The 16752-nt window shown below is 54.7% G+C and overlaps 1 protein-coding gene across 6 annotated transcripts; it reads left to right on the plus strand.

Moving 5' to 3' along the window:
• Positions 1-7698: 7698 nt before the first annotated feature.
• CORO6 (coronin 6) lies at positions 7699-15529 on the plus strand. 6 transcript variants are annotated; one of them, XM_061175660.1, is made up of 11 exons: positions 7699-7914; positions 9093-9347; positions 10800-10922; positions 11359-11488; positions 11585-11766; positions 12904-13023; positions 13462-13566; positions 13655-13800; positions 14144-14201; positions 14300-14530; positions 14625-15529. In XM_061175660.1, exons 2-11 carry the CDS (start codon positions 9150-9152, stop codon positions 14745-14747), a joined length of 1416 nt encoding a protein of 471 aa, XP_061031643.1. In that variant the 5' UTR covers positions 7699-7914; positions 9093-9149; the 3' UTR covers positions 14748-15529. The 6 variants fall into 6 exon arrangements, with proteins under 6 accessions (XP_061031643.1, XP_061031644.1, XP_061031645.1 ...); XM_061175665.1 differs by lacking the exon at positions 9093-9347 and having other exon boundaries at positions 7837-7914; XM_061175661.1 differs by lacking the exons at positions 14144-14201; positions 14300-14530; positions 14625-15529 and having other exon boundaries at positions 12904-13289; positions 13655-13797.
• The last annotated feature ends 1223 nt before the right edge of the window (positions 15530-16752 follow it).

Below are 16752 nucleotides of genomic sequence, written 5' to 3' on the forward strand. Positions count from 1 at the left end.
TCTCCCAGTGCTGCCTATTTTTTTTAATTTTGTAGGTATTTGAATTGTTACATTACATATGTATAACCTCCATTGAATGCAAAGTTTTCTTTTTAATATTATCACTGTTAACACTTGACATAAGTTTTTTTTTTTTTCCTTTTCCTGGAAGATTTGTCATTTCTCTAGTTTATACACAGTACTTATGTACATAATGTTGTCACTTTCTTACATTGTTTTGTTGTTAATGTTGTATGTTGTAGGGTCTTTTTGATTTATCCATTTTAAGAAATAGTAAAGCTGCAACTGGAAAACATACAGACACCACAGAAATAAGACTGATGGGTGTTGGTAGGAATCTGCAGAGTATATATTGATGGTGGTTTTTTTTTAAATGGAGACTTCTAACCACCAGCTCCTGCCAAATTATGCGTTAGTAACTTCCTCCTCAGAGAAACCCCTAAAGGCTCCCATTAGATCACAGTTTGACTGAAGGCTGATTTCTCTGATACTGAAATCCCAGAACGTTGTTCGCCACTAGCTGAACCAGAGCCAGGGAGTATATGTGAGTGTTACTGCTGCCCAGGGTGGAAGCTCCTAATGGATTAGGCTGAAGGGCTGCAGGGAGGCCTCGGCCAAGGGCAGGCACCCTTAATGACCGCGTTTAGGATGCTGTTGCTTTGCTGGTATTGTGGAGGTCCTTGACACAGGAGCACCTGCCGTAAACAAGGCTGTTTCAGTTTCTTACAGAAAACATATTTAGCTTGGAATGGAACACCCACTGCAGCTCATCAAAACTGAAGAGGTTTGCAGATTTGCTTCCTGTTTGCTTTGGTGGTTGTCCACATTGCTGAGAGGTTGACCGAGCACAGACCTAAGATTCAGGTTTTGGGTTCATCACAGCACTGAGAGGAAAAAACAGATGCACAGACTGTCAAGGTGATGTCAGAGGCCAGAGTTCGATGAGGACAGGTGGTACGGTGACCCAAAGGAGAGAGCAAAGGTGGACTGAGGCCACTCGTAGGTGTTCAAGAGGAGCTGTGAATCCAGTTGCCGGGTGGAGGCCGTAGTTGGGTCTGACATCACTGCCAGGAGGCAGATTGGACAGAAGCCTCCTGTTCTAAGTGTTTTTATGGTGTAGTAATGATATGTACCTGTGCTGTCCCTAAATAGTTTCCTTAAATGTTCAAATGTGTCATCCACACAGCTTTGTGACTCCAGGATATTTAATGTGTTGTAAAATGTTTTACTAGGTGGCATGTTCCAGTGTGAGGAGGCTTGCAGGACAGGGTTATGAATTTCCAGGGCTCATCCATCTAAACTGCCCTTTCTTGTTGAGGCAGTTCCATCACCAATATGTTGGCGAAAGGACAGGAAACTGTGGCAGGGGTGGGAAGAGGAGGCTTTGCATGGAGGTTAAGAGAGTAGTGTCCACTCAGTTAATCCCTTGAGATGGTGACATCCCTCATATTAAGAAGTACACACAGGGTCGACAGTATTGCACTGTTCTCTCTTCTCCCGGCCACTGTGTTTAATCCTCACTCTCACTGGATTAAAGGACAACAAAGATTGGGAGTGGGGTAACCTTAAAGGCTGTGAAGAAAAACAAAACCTTTTTTTTCTTTTTAAAGAGTAGAGGAGGTCTTGCTCTGCCTTTTTTTTTTTAATAATTATACTTTTTATCATTTAATTTACCTGCCTAAATAAACATTCTCTATACAAGGTCTGTAATTCAGCCATGCCATAGGGTTTTGCCAGCCCTCAGACTCCCAAAACTGAGTGTTCTTGTGCTATTTATATAGCTGAGCACTGTCCAGGGGAAGTACATGATGGCCTATCAAGAACTTTCTAAACTTTATTCTCTTCAAACGGATAATCTCAGGTGGCCTATTTCCCTTTCCTGTTCATGGAAAAGCCAGACCCGAAACAGCAGGTCTGGTAGATTGACAGAGATGAGTAGGAAAAGTTTGGACCTCTCGCTCAGTGCCTCTCTTTATTTTGAAAACCACCATAGTCTGACTCAAAATTATTCTAGAGGGGTGTACGTGTGTGTGTGTGTGTGTGTGTGTAAAAAGTAACACTGTGGTGCATGGGGTAAAAGCCCCAGGAGCATACAGATTTTGAGCTGTAATCTGGATGGTTACCTGGTCAGTAGGAAGGAGAGAAACCCCTTTTTTGATTTTAGAAACACTTAGGAGTAGTTTGTACTATAGCAGATACACAGTACCGTAGTGTAGTAATACTCATCTCTCCTCATTTTGGTTGCCTTTCAGATTCTGAATGTTTAGGATCATTCCTAACATCTCAGCCTCTTCAGGCTCTTTATCTAGCATTTTCCTGGTTCTGCACCTTTATCTCAACTGGTATTTCCTCTTTCTCATTTTGGGAACTACCAAGAGCCCCAAGGACAGCCTGAGGATGACAGCCCAGGCTCTGAGGTCCCCTCCTGCTAAAGGGCCCCAGACAGATGCTCTTGGATAGACCTGAAGCTTCTGAGACATAGCAGCTCACAGAAATCTTCATTTGTTCCATCTGAGGATTTCAGTTCTGAAGTGATCTAGCCATGTTTGGTAAAGATGTTTTTGTGGGAATTGTTGCTCTCTCTCTCTCTCTTTTTTTTTTTTTTTTAAGAAAGCATTATGCAAAAAGGGTCTCTTTCAAGGGCATTTAAGATTTTTTAAATAAAGCCATTCTTTGGCTTTTTTGAACTGTTTGTGGATATTTTGTTTACATTGTGAATATTAAAACGTGCATCATCTTGATGGCCACTCAGATTCCTCCTTCTCCAGGCACCCAGCCCTGGCCATCCTGTGAGTCCTCACACTGAGCAAGGTCAGCCTTATGGTCAGCCCTCATGGGTAAGTGGGGAAAACCTGGAGCTGACTTCCATCTGTGTCTTGCACTCCCATCCAACACTCTGTATGGAAATATTCATAATTTCCTCAGTGATGGTGTGTCTTATAGTGATGGTTGTAATGGTGAATGGCTAGTGTCGTTTTTGTCTAATTTTGTTTTGCTTTTTGATGGTAGATGAGATGAAATTTTAGCTATTTCAGCACCAATCCAACTTAAAAACATCTTGGATTTGTTTTCCCTTCCAAACTAAAAGATTAAGGTATGTATTAGGCATAAATGTATTTGCTGCCACGACTCATCCGACGGCTATATCAGGAAAAAGCCTCCTGCCACCAAAGCAGGAAGCTGCACACTCCTAACCCTTCTCCAGGGCTTGGGGTCCCTTGATGCCATGGAGAGCTATTGCAAGGTGCTTCTGTACTTTTCTGGCCTGGAAGTGGAGGGTGCCTGCGCCTGGTTCCTGCTATGAAAAGAGAACCAGCCTCATTTTCTCAGTGCCCCAGAGATCTGGGACAGGATTTCTAAACTGGAATCATCCCTCATCGGCTTGAAGATGTCCCAAGGGGTGTATGACTAGTGCTGCCATCTGTGTCCTCACAGCAACACTGGTGGCAGCATCCTGTGCACACATGGAGAGCTAATACCCAGGGCTTAACTCAAGCTGATGACCCAGTCTGGAAGCTGGGTAACTGGCCCTGAAATGTTTCCCAATCAGTAAATCCACAGGGAACTGTTTGGTTTTTATGTTTTATTGGAATTTGGTTTGCTTGGCATAGCTTAAGGTGCCTTTTCTTTCTTTCTTTCTACTTTAATTTTGTAGGACTTGTTCTAAATGTAGAAAACAAGTCCAAAAGACTCTCCCACTGACTGTTACCTTTGCCCCAGGCCACCCCAAACTTTTATGCTCACATTTTATTAAATAAAGCAGGTGCTCCCTGGAATCTCTGGGACCTTTTTGAGGCATTTGAAGCAGAATATAAAGAGTGGTCTCATCTCCTTCCTTAATCTTCCTGGTGGTTGGGATGTTCCACTTGTATCATAGGTTTTTTTATTACTGATGTGCTCCGCTGTTTTTAAATGTGAACTTGTGTGCAAATGTGCAGATTCAATGTTCTTGTTACCGATTGAATAAATTTTTATTTTGAAGATGAAACGTGTACTTGATCAACTGCAACAAAAGGGGGTTGCTGAGAAGGTGGAGGGATTGGAAGAGAACACTGATGGTAAACATGATGCAATTCTCATTGATTGATCTCCCTCCCTTATGAGAGAGCTGAGCTCTGGGAAAAAATGTAACTTTCTACCTCTCACAAAATAAAGACTGGATGGAAAATGAGATCACTAAAGATTATTTCAGACAGTGTGGCTCCAATCAAGTGACCACGCTGGGAACTTGCCTGGTCAAAGAGGCTCTTGCCAAAGCCACCACCTGAATGTTAGGAGAATGAATAAGCAAAGAGACCAAAATTCCACCGCCATCTGTGGTACAAAGTGTTCTGGGACAGCTGCCGTGACGTGCCCCAGCAGAGACTGGATTTCTTGGGTAGGTGACTTCTCTGGACATTAACAAGATAGAGTTCACAAGCTTTCGGCGCAGGGCACTTCAGCTCACTGAAAGGTTTCTAGAAACAGGACATGACTTTCCAAAGAAGTAAAAGCTTTAACCCTCTCCCATCATTAGAAGAGAAGAGAAGCACTTGATGTCAGTGGTAGAGGAAAAGAGATGGGGCCAAAGAGCAGTTCCCTAAAACAGGCGCGGCGGGGCGGTGCGGATTCCCTGGCGGTCCAGTGGTTAGGACTCCGTGCTTTCACTGCCGAGGGCGAGGGTTCAATCCCTGGTCAGGGAACTAAGATCCCGCAAGCCCTGCGGCATGGCCAAAACCAAAAACAAACAAACAAAAACAGGCTGGGGGGGAGGGGTCTCCACTTCTCCCACCCCTCCACAGACCCATCATGAGATATTTAGTGGTGCCATTCATCACATATAAAGCAGCCCTACTATCTAGGGAAAGCTCAGTTTCCAGAGAAAACACTGCCTTGAACTAAAATTAAGTCAGCCTGCTTCAGTCTGAATCATCCATATCAAATGAGATGGGCACACCACTGGTCTCTGGCTGGAGTGCCAGAGTGCACGATGGTGAAGGCAAGGTCATTTCACAAAATATTCTAGGGGTGCCTGGAGTCCCTGACCCTGATCAGTCACGGCTTTCTAGCCAAAGCAAATGGACCAAATCATGTCTAAGTTGCCAGGCCACCTCTTCCAGAAAATGGCTTTATGAAAGATGAAGTCTATGCCTTTCTTTTATGGATTGCTATTCAGATTAACAGTTCAAATGGATAACAGCAAGGGAAAGCACCAAGTCCAAGTAGCTTCTTCCACTGATTGGTTCTTTGTGCCTTGGCTCCACCTACCCCCAGCTCTGCCAGGCCTTGGCAGCCAGAAGAAGCCTAGAGGGCAGGGCTGAGCCATGCCAGCTCTAAACAACACCTGTAAGTTCCTGCTCTTGTACCTGGAGAGCAACCCCCCCACACACACCCAGGTGATGGAACTGAAGGCAGAATGGATTGAAGGATTTCTGCTTCTGGGCTTCTCTGGTGGCGCAGTGGTTAAGAAACCACCTGCCAATGCAGGGGACACGGGTTCGAGCCCTGGTCCGGGAAGATCCCACATACCGCGGAACAACTAAGCCCATGCGCCACAACTACTGAGCCTGCGCTCTAGAGCCCGCGAGCCACAACTATTGAAGCCCGCATGCCTAGAGCCCGTGTTCTGCAACAAGAGAAGCCACCGCAATGAGAAGCCCACGCACCACACGCGTGCAGCAACAAAGACCCAACACAGCCAAACATGGACGGAAGGAAGGAAGGAAGGAAGGGAGGGAGGGAGGGAGGGAGGGAAAGAAAGGATTCCTGCTTCCTAGTCCCAGACCCTTACCTCTAGAATGGAGTACCCGGCTCTCTTTAAAGAGGAGAAAAGGAGATGGGAGAAGAAAAAATGCCGTTTCAGGGTAGGAGACAGCATGTCAAATCCCTTCTCTGCCAACAAGTGGTGCAGAGTTGAAAAGCACCTGACCCAGCCCTTTTCAGTTTACAGCCCAAAGAGCTGAAAAAATAGGGTGACTGAGCAACGGCTGAAACTCCAGTTTTGTAATTAGTATAGGCATCCTTTCCTCTGTGCCACAAGCGTATCTCTCAATATCAGCACTTGTGAGATAAGGTGGCCTTCAGGGAGAGACAAAAAGGCATGGTGCTGAAAAGCTGGACACAGACACCAGACCTCTTGTGTAAGAATCTCAGCTGTACTACCTACCAGTTGAGTGATGCAAAAGCTATTTAACCTCTTTGTGCCTCAGTTTTCTCACCTGTAAAATAGGGGTAATAATAGTACCCATCTCAGAAGACTATTATCAGAATGTAATTAATATGTGTAAAGCCCTTAGTACAGTGTCTAGCTATTGTTATTAAGGAGCTACTGAGTCACTCAGGTCTTTTCCTCCTAATCATGTGCCTGGAATCTTCAGGTAAAAGGGAGATTCCCCATCTACCCTCATGCCCCCCCCCACCAATGCCATAATTATTTCTGGGGCACCTGTAACAGTTTCTGGTTCTGATCCCCACAAGCCACTGAATACTTGGACTCCTCCTGAGAAACAAGCCTTGTGAGGGCCTTTGAGGTTCCCACCACCTTCCCTCCCTTTACCCCCAATGCTAATCTCTACCCTCTGGAAGGCTGTGTTCCATTGATTTCCAGGTGTGTCCTGGAGAGTGAGAAGTAATAACCGGTCCCCTGCTTCTCTCCAGGGCCTTATGATCCAAAGGAAGAAATCCAGGCAGTGGGTGAGCACTGGAAAGACAGCAGCTACAGGGACTAGTTGTTCTTCACTGGCTGCATTTTGATCAGGTTTCTTTTTATCTCCTCCTTAACCCTGGTCAATACTCAGATCCGCGGGTCTTGAAGGGAGTGGGAGGGGGCAGGGGCTTCCCTGGAACACAGTTGGGCACCAATTCAAACAAGGCCCTCAAGACTTTAGGAGTCAGGCTGAGTGTCTAAAAGACCTGTGCCAGGGCTTCCCTGGTGGCGCAGTGGTTAAGAATCCACCTGCCAATGCAGGGGATATGGGTTTGAGCCCCGGTCCGGGAAGATCCCACATGCCTCGCGTCCACTAGAGAAAGCCCACCCAACGAAGACCCAACGTAGCCAAAAATAATAATAAAATAAATAATAAATTTATTTAAAAAAAAATAAAAGACCCGTGCCAGCCGCTTTTTTTTCTCCCACACCCCTACCACCGGTTTTTAGGCTGCTTTGTGCCCTGTTCGGTGGAATCCTCTCTAACGGCGTGAAGTGCCTAGTACAGTGACAGTGGTCGCTATTGCTATTAATAACAGTAACATTCACAGGCCCCTGTCGGGTACCCTCACAGCTGCCCTGGGCCAGCCTAGGCCCTCATCCAAGGTCCCCCAGAGCATCTTCCGGGACCTGTCCTCAGGGGTGTCTGGACGTGCAGTCCCACAGCCCCGGCCCGCCGGTATGGTCTAAATTGGGAGTGTGATTGCAGCAGGAATGCAGCGTGAAGGCATCTGATCTTGCTCGGCCGCCGGCTCTGAGGGGAGAGCGCCCCCTCGTAGGCTCCCTCTCTCAGCGCCCAGCTCTGGGTCCGGGAACCGGGGCCTCCTCAGCCCACCCGCTAGGCGCGGAACGCGGAGGAGCGCGCACAGCCGGCGCACACACGCAACATTACTTTTGACGCTTCTCGAAGGCCCGCGGACTGGCCGCGTAGAGTCTGCAGCGCTCGACTTTCCCGCTGCTGGAGAGGGCGGGGCCTATGTGACCCCGCCCCTGCCCTAGGCCCGCCTCCGCAGGTTGATGGCAGCGGCAGCTGGGACTGCAGCGACGCCCGGCCCCGAGAGTCGCAGGCAGCGGCCGGAGCGCGCAGCCGAACGCCCGGGCCCCAGACGCCGCGGACACTCGGAGAGGCAGTTCCGGTGCCCTGACGCCTCCCTTGGTCCCCAGCGCAGCCCCAACCCCCTCCGCAGAGAAGTCGCAGCGTGAGCGCCCCTCGGCCGGCTCAGGACCAGGTACCCACCCCCCCCACCGCCGCCACCGCAGCCAGTGAAGCGGGCGGGGTGTCTGGAGGGGACAGAAGTCTGCTCCCCCTCCCCCCCACCCGCCGCCAAATTCGGTCCCGGGCGGGGCTGACTTGGTGTCTATATTTGGCCGAACAGCGGCCCGCCCGCCCGCAGGGCGCAGACACCTCGTCTCGCAAGAACGCAGTGCCGGGGCAGGAGGCCGGAGAAGGGTGCGGGGAGGCTGGGCCTCAGGCCGGGAGCCGCAGAAGCGTCTTGAAGGGCACAGGGATGCCCGGGGCTGGGGAGGGGCTGGAGTCAGTCGCTGGGGCTTTGGAAGAGCTCGGTGTGTCCCCTGGGGAAGAGCTTAGCGCAAGCCCCAAGCGGGAGAAAAGGCACCTCGCCCTCCCCACTCCACTCCTGATAATCTGGCTCTGAGCCGGGGGGAGAGGGGTCGAGGACCCCACCCCCAAGAGAATTTAGTAGGAGAGAGGACCCAGAGGAGAAGTGGGGCTGAAGTATGGCCGGCAAAAGCCAGAACACAGTGGTGAGGGCCTCTTAGAGAAGCCAGTGCAGAGAGAAGTGGGAGGAGGAGAGATCCACCTTACACTGTGTCCCCCCGTACCCACCCACCCCCACCCCCCGCCAACAGCATGGGAGGAAACTGATGAAAACAGTAGCAGGAAGAACTCAGGTGAGCTAACAGGAGGAACTTCTCCTTGGCAAATTTTTAGAAAAAGGCAAAACCCCATCCACCTAAACTATGCCACAGACGCTGAGTTTAGGATCTTGAGGGGCTGCAGTCCTAGCCCCACAAATGGCCTTAAGCCAAAGCCTCTGATTCTGGACGAGGTGCCTCTGGGAGATAAACCACTTCCGTGAAGAGATGCTCATCCAAGGCTGGCAGCGGGAGGGCAGCCTGGCATTGAGGCTCCTTCCAAAACCACTTCAACTTCCAGGAAGCTTTCAGGCCCAGTCAGGCTCCACTGTCCCCCCAGCCTGGCTCTCTAAGGAGAAGTCAGGCCCCAAATCCTAGCCCCTCGAACTAAGCAAAGAACTTTCCCATACATCACCTTGAAGAAAACTCCCTGCTTCTAGGACCAGACTCTATATTAATTTATAGCTGACTCTTGGTCAGATAACCCTTCTCACTTGCCACTCCCCCAACTCTTCCTCCCTCCCTCCCACAGCTACGGGACTAAGGACCAAAATTTGGGCACCGAGATCCTCCATCTCTGCCCCCAGCTATGAGCCGGCGCGTGGTTCGGCAGAGCAAGTTCCGCCATGTGTTTGGACAGGCGGCAAAGGCTGACCAGGCCTACGAGGACATCCGTGTGTCCAAGGTCACATGGGACAGCTCCTTCTGTGCCGTCAACCCCAAATTCCTGGCCATTATTGTGGAGGCTGGAGGTGGAGGTGCCTTCATCGTGCTGCCTCTGGCCAAGGTGAGGGATGAGGGGAAGGAAGCAGGTAGAGGACACTGTCTGTGACTCCTGGGGACTCCTGATAGCAGCCTGTGTTCTCACCTAGTTCCATTCCTCAGTCAGGAGGGCAGTCTATGTGGACTGACTGCTCCCTGTTCCCCAATCACTCAGGGACCAATTGGGAGGCTCTGTCACCCCTCCTAGAACAGCAGCATCACATCGGCCCCCACCTACTCACAGCCCATCCCTTCTCCATGCAGCACCCTGTTCCCAGCAGGGACCAGGAGCGGTGATGGATAGTTGGGAAGCAGTGGAGACAGAACCTGGCCAGATTCTGTTCCTATCTCTCCTGATGCCACACCCCTTATGTTTTTGGTGTCAGGATCTTTGTACGCAGCCCAGGGTGACCATTGGATTAAAACACACCCCGGAGCAGCACACTGAAGACAGGGTCAGGCTCTATCCAAAGAGTTCTTGGCCACCTCCCCCATTCTGGTTCTTGCAGTGAGGTAGAATGAGAGCAAAGGGCCGGGGGACATGACATATAAGGCCAGAGCCCCCTCTACTCCAGGGATGGGGGCCAGGCAATGACCAACACCTTTACTGAGTAGCCTCAAGCCCTTCAGCAATCTCTACCCACAGGATGGCCACTCCAAGGCATGACCTTGACCTGGATTCCGGCTCCTACACCTTGTTAGGGGAGGCCCCACAGGTGGCAAGGTCAGGATGAGGCCTGGCAATAGCCAGTGACTCACTCCAGGATAATGCAGACACCATCCAAGGACATCATCCCCTGGGCTCAAATTTCAGCTGGAGCCACCTCCTCCCCCAGTACAAGTGCCATTCCAATGCCACACAGCCAACCCTCTCCCCTACCGCCTGGTCTGGGTTGATGCCAGCCCCTGCAAAGGCCTCAGAGCCCCCACAAACATACCATAAAGATTAAAAATAGATGGGCCCCAGCTCAGGTTGGGAGATGGCAGGCACAAGGAATGCCTGCTGCTTATGGTTCCAAGGTAAAGCCATTGACAAGGGGGAGATCTGCCAACTGTGGCTAGGAAAGGGCTGTCAAGCACTGCATTGCATCTTACCGTACCTTGACCTATTCCACCAGGGGCTTCCCATAGACATTTCAGTTGGGGGAACAGGCCCAAGAACAGTCTCCTCCAAGTAGATGTTTTTAGAAGAGCACTGGACTAAGAAGTCAAGTCTTGGCTCTACCAGTATCTTGCTGTGTGTCCTTGGTTAAGTTATCTTACCTCTCTGTGTCTGATTCCTTGATATGAAATGACTTCAACTCTGTCTTCCGTGAAGTGGAGGAAGTAGGCCGGATGGGGTTGGAAGAGCAGAAAGGGGGTGGGTTCTGCAAAGAGAAAACAGATAATAGAGAATTGAGCTGTAAACAGATCCACTCCCCACCCCCTGAAAACACACAGGACAGTGGCCCCACATCTCCCTCTCTGACCCCTGCAGACAGGCCGAGTGGATAAGAACTACCCACTGGTCACTGGGCACACTGCCCCTGTGCTGGACATCGACTGGTGCCCACACAATGACAACGTCATCGCCAGTGCCTCAGACGACACCACCATCATGGTAGGAGCCAGGTGGATGCTGCTGGGCTGTTGGGCAGGGGAAGCAGGGAGGGCTGCCTCACCTGTGCTGTGGAAGGTGGTGAGGGAGGTGCTGAGTTCCAGGGCCCTGCCCTGTCCAGCTCCCAGGCTATTTTTAGCTACATGTCCACCCCCTCCCAGGATGAACTGCTTAGGACTAATTTTAGCCATGGCTACCTTGGGGCCTGATGGGCAGGGGGGCAGTGCTCTGAAGTCTCCCTGCTCGTGTGAATAGGGAGGTCTCTGGAAAGCTGACAGTGCCACCTCCTGGCTCCCAGCTGCTTCTGCCCCATGTGGGCACCATCACATCTTGTCCTGCACTTGACCCTGGGGAAGGGGGGTGGGGGAAGTAAGGGAAGAGCAGAATGACAAAGTGGGCTCCTCATCCCACCTACCCTATGCCTTTTCCTTCTATCTAGGTGTGGCAGATTCCAGACTATACCCCCATGCGCAACATTACAGAACCCATCCTCACACTCGAGGGCCACTCCAAACGTGTGGGCATCCTCTCCTGGCACCCCACTGCCCGGAACGTCCTGCTCAGTGCAGGTCTGGGGGCCTAGGGAGGGGTCCCTACCATAGATTGGGGGGTGTGGGGAGTGGCAAAGGCAGGGCCAGGTGACGGTGCCTGGCCATTCTGGGCAGGTGGTGACAATGTGATCATCATCTGGAACGTGGGCACTGGGGAGGTGCTTCTGAGTCTAGACGACATACACCCGGACGTCATCCACAGCGTGTGCTGGAACAGCAACGGGAGGCTGCTAGCCACCACCTGCAAGGACAAGACCCTGCGCATCATCGACCCCCGCAAGGGCCAGGTGGTGGCGGTGAGTGCCTAGCCTGGCCACGTCCCAACCCCTACCCCAGGAAGCAGCTGTCAGGCCTCTGTACCCACAACCCCCTGAGCCCCTCATCCCAGCTCTCACCTCCTCCACCTCAACCCCAGACACCAGCCCTGCCCCGCCGTGTCTGCAACCACAGCCCCTGCCCTAAGTAAGCCCCCAGCCCGCAATTCTTAGCCCCGCTCCTGTTCCCTCCCCTCCCCTGCATCTCAGAAGCTCAGAGGAGGGCTGCTCGATTTGTGACTGAGGAGGGGAGAAGCTGCAAACTCTACCCTCCCACCAGACCTGCATGAACCGAACCTGCGCCCCCGGACCCCTCTCCTCCCAGCCGGCACCCAGCGCCATCTTCCGGCGCCTGAGCCTGACACTGGCTCGCGGGCAGGCCCCTTTCCAACCTAGCTGACCCGCTGGGCGGGGGACTGGAGGCAACCCTCGCGCGTTGTTTGTCCCAGCTGGGTGCCCAGGGAGGGCGGCGGCACCTGCCTCACCAGCCTCAACCTAAGGCGGGGCGCTGGATGCGCGGGGGCACGTGCACGTCTGCGCGGAGTGCGCGCGGCGAGCGCGGCGGGAGCGGAGCGGGGCGGGGCGGCGGGCACTCTAACCCACTAACCCCGCGAGCAGGAGCGAGCCCGGCCTCACGAGGGCGCCCGCCCGCTGCGGGCCGTCTTCACCGCAGACGGGAAGCTACTCAGCACCGGCTTCAGCAGGATGAGTGAGCGGCAACTCGCGCTCTGGGACCCGGTAGGCCAGGCCGCGCCGGGCGCACGCGCTCGCTCCTTCGCTGGGTCAGCCGGGAGCGCTCTCCCAGACCGTGGCCCGCGCCCAAGATAGCTGAAGCGGAGCGGGGAGCTCCCGTCTGGGAAGCGCCTCTCTGCTCCCCTGGGAAGCCCGCAGGCATCCCCTGCTCTGAGGGCGCTTAAGGGCTCAGAATCTGCAGAGAGAGGCACGCGCCCCGCGCTCTCCAGGCCTGGGGCCAGCCAGGAGACCCCAGGAAACTGAATATTTAGGACCCCTTTTGTCTCCGCCCCCCACACTCAAGTCAGCAAGTTGGTTGCCCGCCCCTCCAGGCTCCTCAGGGCAGGCAGCTGGGTGACGCCTCTCCCTGTCTCCCCCTCCCCCCAGGAGAGGTTTGCGGCCCACGAGGGAATGAGGCCCATGCGGGCCATCTTCACGCGCCAGGGTCATATCTTCACCACGGGCTTCACCCGCATGAGCCAGCGAGAGCTGGGCCTGTGGGACCCGGTAACGCAGCTGGACGCTTGGGGGTGTGTGCCCCGGGGACTGGCATCACGGGAGAGGGGCCAGGCGCCCCCCACCCGCAGGGCATGCCCACCTGGACAGGGCTGGAGGCTGCTGCCCTCTTTGCAGCGCCTGCCATCCTCACACCCACCCCTCTGCCCAGTTTTGCTGCGTCGCCTGAAGAAACCCACGCTGGCGCCCCCGCCTGGTGATGCCGAGTCCCTGGGGGTGGTTTGCGGTGACTGCATGCGGCGGCGCAGGGGGTATAGGTGCGGGGGACCGAGAGTGGTGTCCAGGGGTGGGGTCTGCAGCTCTCTTCACCAGAGTTGCCTTGGGAATGTGTGGGCTTTGGGGAGGGCACGAAGCGTAAAGGAGCTTCAGGGGATCCAGAGTGGCACGGCGGGCGGGACAGGGCTGGTCACGCCTCCTGTGCTCGGGCAGAACAACTTCGAGGAGCCAGTGGCACTGCAGGAGATGGACACAAGCAACGGGGTCCTACTGCCCTTCTACGATCCCGACTCCAGCATCGTCTACCTGTGTGGCAAGGTGCTCGCGGCCGGGAGGGGAGAAGAGGGGGCTGGACCGAGATATTGGGGGCCCGCCCAGCATATCTCTGAACTGACTGGTTTTGCAGGGCGACAGCAGCATTCGGTACTTTGAGATTACCGAGGAACCACCTTTCGTGCATTACCTGAACACGTTCAGCAGCAAGGAGCCGCAGAGGGGCATGGGGTTCATGCCCAAGCGGGGACTGGATGTCAGCAAGTGCGAGATTGCACGGTCAGCAGCCTTGCCCTTCCCGCTCACCTGCCTCTGTTCCCACGTCCCATCCGGGAAGACACGGGGGCTTCCCCAATAGTGTAGTCTCTGGAAAAGAGTGGGTTTTCGGGGGTGGGGGGTGTCATACGGGCTTCTTTCCAGTGCCAGCCCCAACGCTACAGGCTTGACATTCTCTGAACTTAAGTTTCTTCATCTCTTAATGATGATAAACACCCCATCAGAGGGTGTTTAAAGTGCAATGCATGGTAGGCGCTCAGCAAGTGTTGGCCTCTAACCCCTTGGTCCCGGGCAAAAGTTAAGGGAGTGGGAGCCTGAGCGGGTGCCGATCCCCGCTCCCTTATAGGTTCTACAAGTTGCACGAAAGAAAGTGTGAACCCATCATCATGACTGTGCCCCGCAAGGTGAGTGGCCGGGAGAGGGGTTGGGCAGGGCTCCGAGGCGGAAAGGAGCGGAGCAGGCCTGGCACCCTGCTCGTTCTCGTGTCCCCCTACCCCTGCAGTCAGACCTGTTCCAAGACGACCTTTACCCAGATACGCCGGGCCCCGAACCCGCCCTAGAAGCGGATGAATGGCTATCCGGCCAGGACGCCGAACCCGTGCTCATCTCGTTGAGGGACGGTTACATGCCCCCCAAGCACCGCGAGCTGCGGGTCACCAAGCGCAACATCCTGGACGTGCGCCCGCCCCCCGGCCCCCGCCGCAGCCAGTCAGCCAGCGACGCCCCCTTGTCGGTAAGGTCCCGCCCTGCTCCACCCAAGCCCAATCTTCACATCCTCCTGCCGCCCCCCGCCCAACGCCGCCTCTTCCGTCCTCTGCGTCCAACAGCAGCACACCCTGGAGACGCTGCTGGAGGAGATCAAGGCCCTGCGCGAGCAGGTGCAGGCCCAGGAGCAGCGCATCACGTCTTTGGAGAACATGCTGTGCGAGCTGGTGGACGGCACGGACTAGCGCAGTGCGCCGGGGAAGCTCCAAGCCGGGAGGGCGAAGTGGGGCGGAGCGCAAGCACTCCCGCGCCGCCTCGGCTTTGGGTCCTCCGGACCCTGCCTCTCTGGGCCTGGGCCGGGACTGGGGAGGGAACTCCGCCCCTCGCGGGAGTCCTGGACAAATGAAGCGTTGCGGACACTCGCGTCCGTCTGGCGCCTGCCGGGCTGTGTGCCTCGTACAGGACTCAGCAGGAGCTGGCCTTGGAAGTCCCAGGGTGACGGAGGCCTGAACAGTGGTGCTGCACGGCAGGCAGTGTCCCCTTTGTTTCCCTTCCCGCCCAGGGCAGGGAAAGTGCTTAGTATTAGCGCAATGCTTGGGGATATTGGGGAGCTTGGGCTTCACCTCAAAGGGGTAGCGATTCGACGGGTCTCCCCAGACTGGCTGGGGAAAATTACGCTTCTCCCTCTAATCAGCTCACTTGACTCCACCACCCTGAGTGGTAAACTGAACGGGCGTCACCCCAGTTCTATGGACATACACAAACGTTGGCTGTACAGCCGGACCCACGGGCTACACCCAGCAGTCTATGGCAGAGGGCTCTCTTCCTTCTCTCCATCTGCAGGGGAGAGGACGGCTTCCTCGCGGCACTCCCGCAGGAGAACCAACCAGAGAACTGGCATGAGGAAGCAGGTTCACACCTCCCCCCTCCCTGACACACACACACACACACACTGCCCCCAGCCCTCTGCTGTGGCCTTGACTCTAGGAGGAAAACAAGACGTACTGAATGAAACATTTTACCAAGTGCTCAGTCTGTGCCTCCTGCATGGGTGGGGATGCTAGACCCCCAGCCTCTGTAAGTGCCACCACCAGACTCCTGGGGGCCCTGACAAATGCAACGCTCGGCTCAGGACCCACCAGACATCCTCTTACTTCAGAGCCCTCCCCACACAGGTTCAGAAGGAACCCTCAACCCGCAGATGGGCGTTCTTCCCCAGTAAAGGCAGGTAGGAAAAGCCTTGGGTTTGAAGCCTCTTTTATTTGTGCCTCAGAATCAGTCTGGTGCCCCTGGCATCAGGGAAGAGGGTGAGAGGAACAGCTTCCCTTTGTTGTTTTCTTCCATCGCTTTCGTGTCCCTTCTGAGCCTCACTGGCTGAGCCAGGATGGCCAGTCCGAGAGAACCCAGACAAGGGTGTGCAGTGGGCCCCTGCCCCTGGCGGGGTCTGTGCTTCTCTGGGTGGTGGGGTGGGGCAGGGGAGAGCCGGGGGTTAGCACCATTGGATGAAGGGTTTCGGAGTCAGCCCCTGGGTGGGGGGAAAGTAGGATGCACAACCACAGAGGGCTAGCAGCAGCTGGTGGGAAGGGATGGATGGTGGTGCCAGGGCCCTGGGCGACCCCTGTGTCCAGTCTGGTGTTTGCCTCACGCCCACTGTGCCCCCCCCATTCGCCAAGACACCACGAGGGAGCCAGGCCTTGCCCAGACCTGGGGCCACCTTGGGCACCCTCCCTGATCACAAAAACGTGCCTTGGGGATGGGGACTCCAACCTCTGGTCACCCAAAGAGAAGCTGGGACCACCCTGAGACCCGGGAGGGGTGTGGGGGCTGGGGGAGCCGGGCACCCCGCTAAGTGCACTTGACGCTGAAATGCCGGGGTGGGGGAGGAGCTGGGCCCTTGACGTGCTGGTTTGTGTCTAAGACGAAGCAGCCACACAGCACGTGGGGAGCTCAGCTGCCCCCCAGGGGTGAAGAGCGGAGATGCAAAGGCTTCACGGGCAGTGTCCTGGAGTGGGGTCAGTGAGCAGAAAGGAGGACTGGCCAGAAGGAGCAAGGGATGGGGACAGTGCTCCTCTAAGGACCGTCTCCCCCTCAAACGGCCTGGCTCCGCCCTTGGACCGGTCAGAGCCCAGGGGAGTGGGGTGGGGTCAGGATACAGCAAAGCAGGGGAGCCGAGCCGTGCCAGCTGCCTCCAGGAAGGTACCCCACGGCCGGGCCGAACCCCTCCCCATCTGGTGCCGGGTGCGCCGCTAC

This window comes from Eubalaena glacialis, chromosome 19 (genome assembly GCF_028564815.1).
Source record: "Eubalaena glacialis isolate mEubGla1 chromosome 19, mEubGla1.1.hap2.+ XY, whole genome shotgun sequence".
NCBI lineage: Eukaryota > Metazoa > Chordata > Mammalia > Artiodactyla > Balaenidae > Eubalaena > Eubalaena glacialis.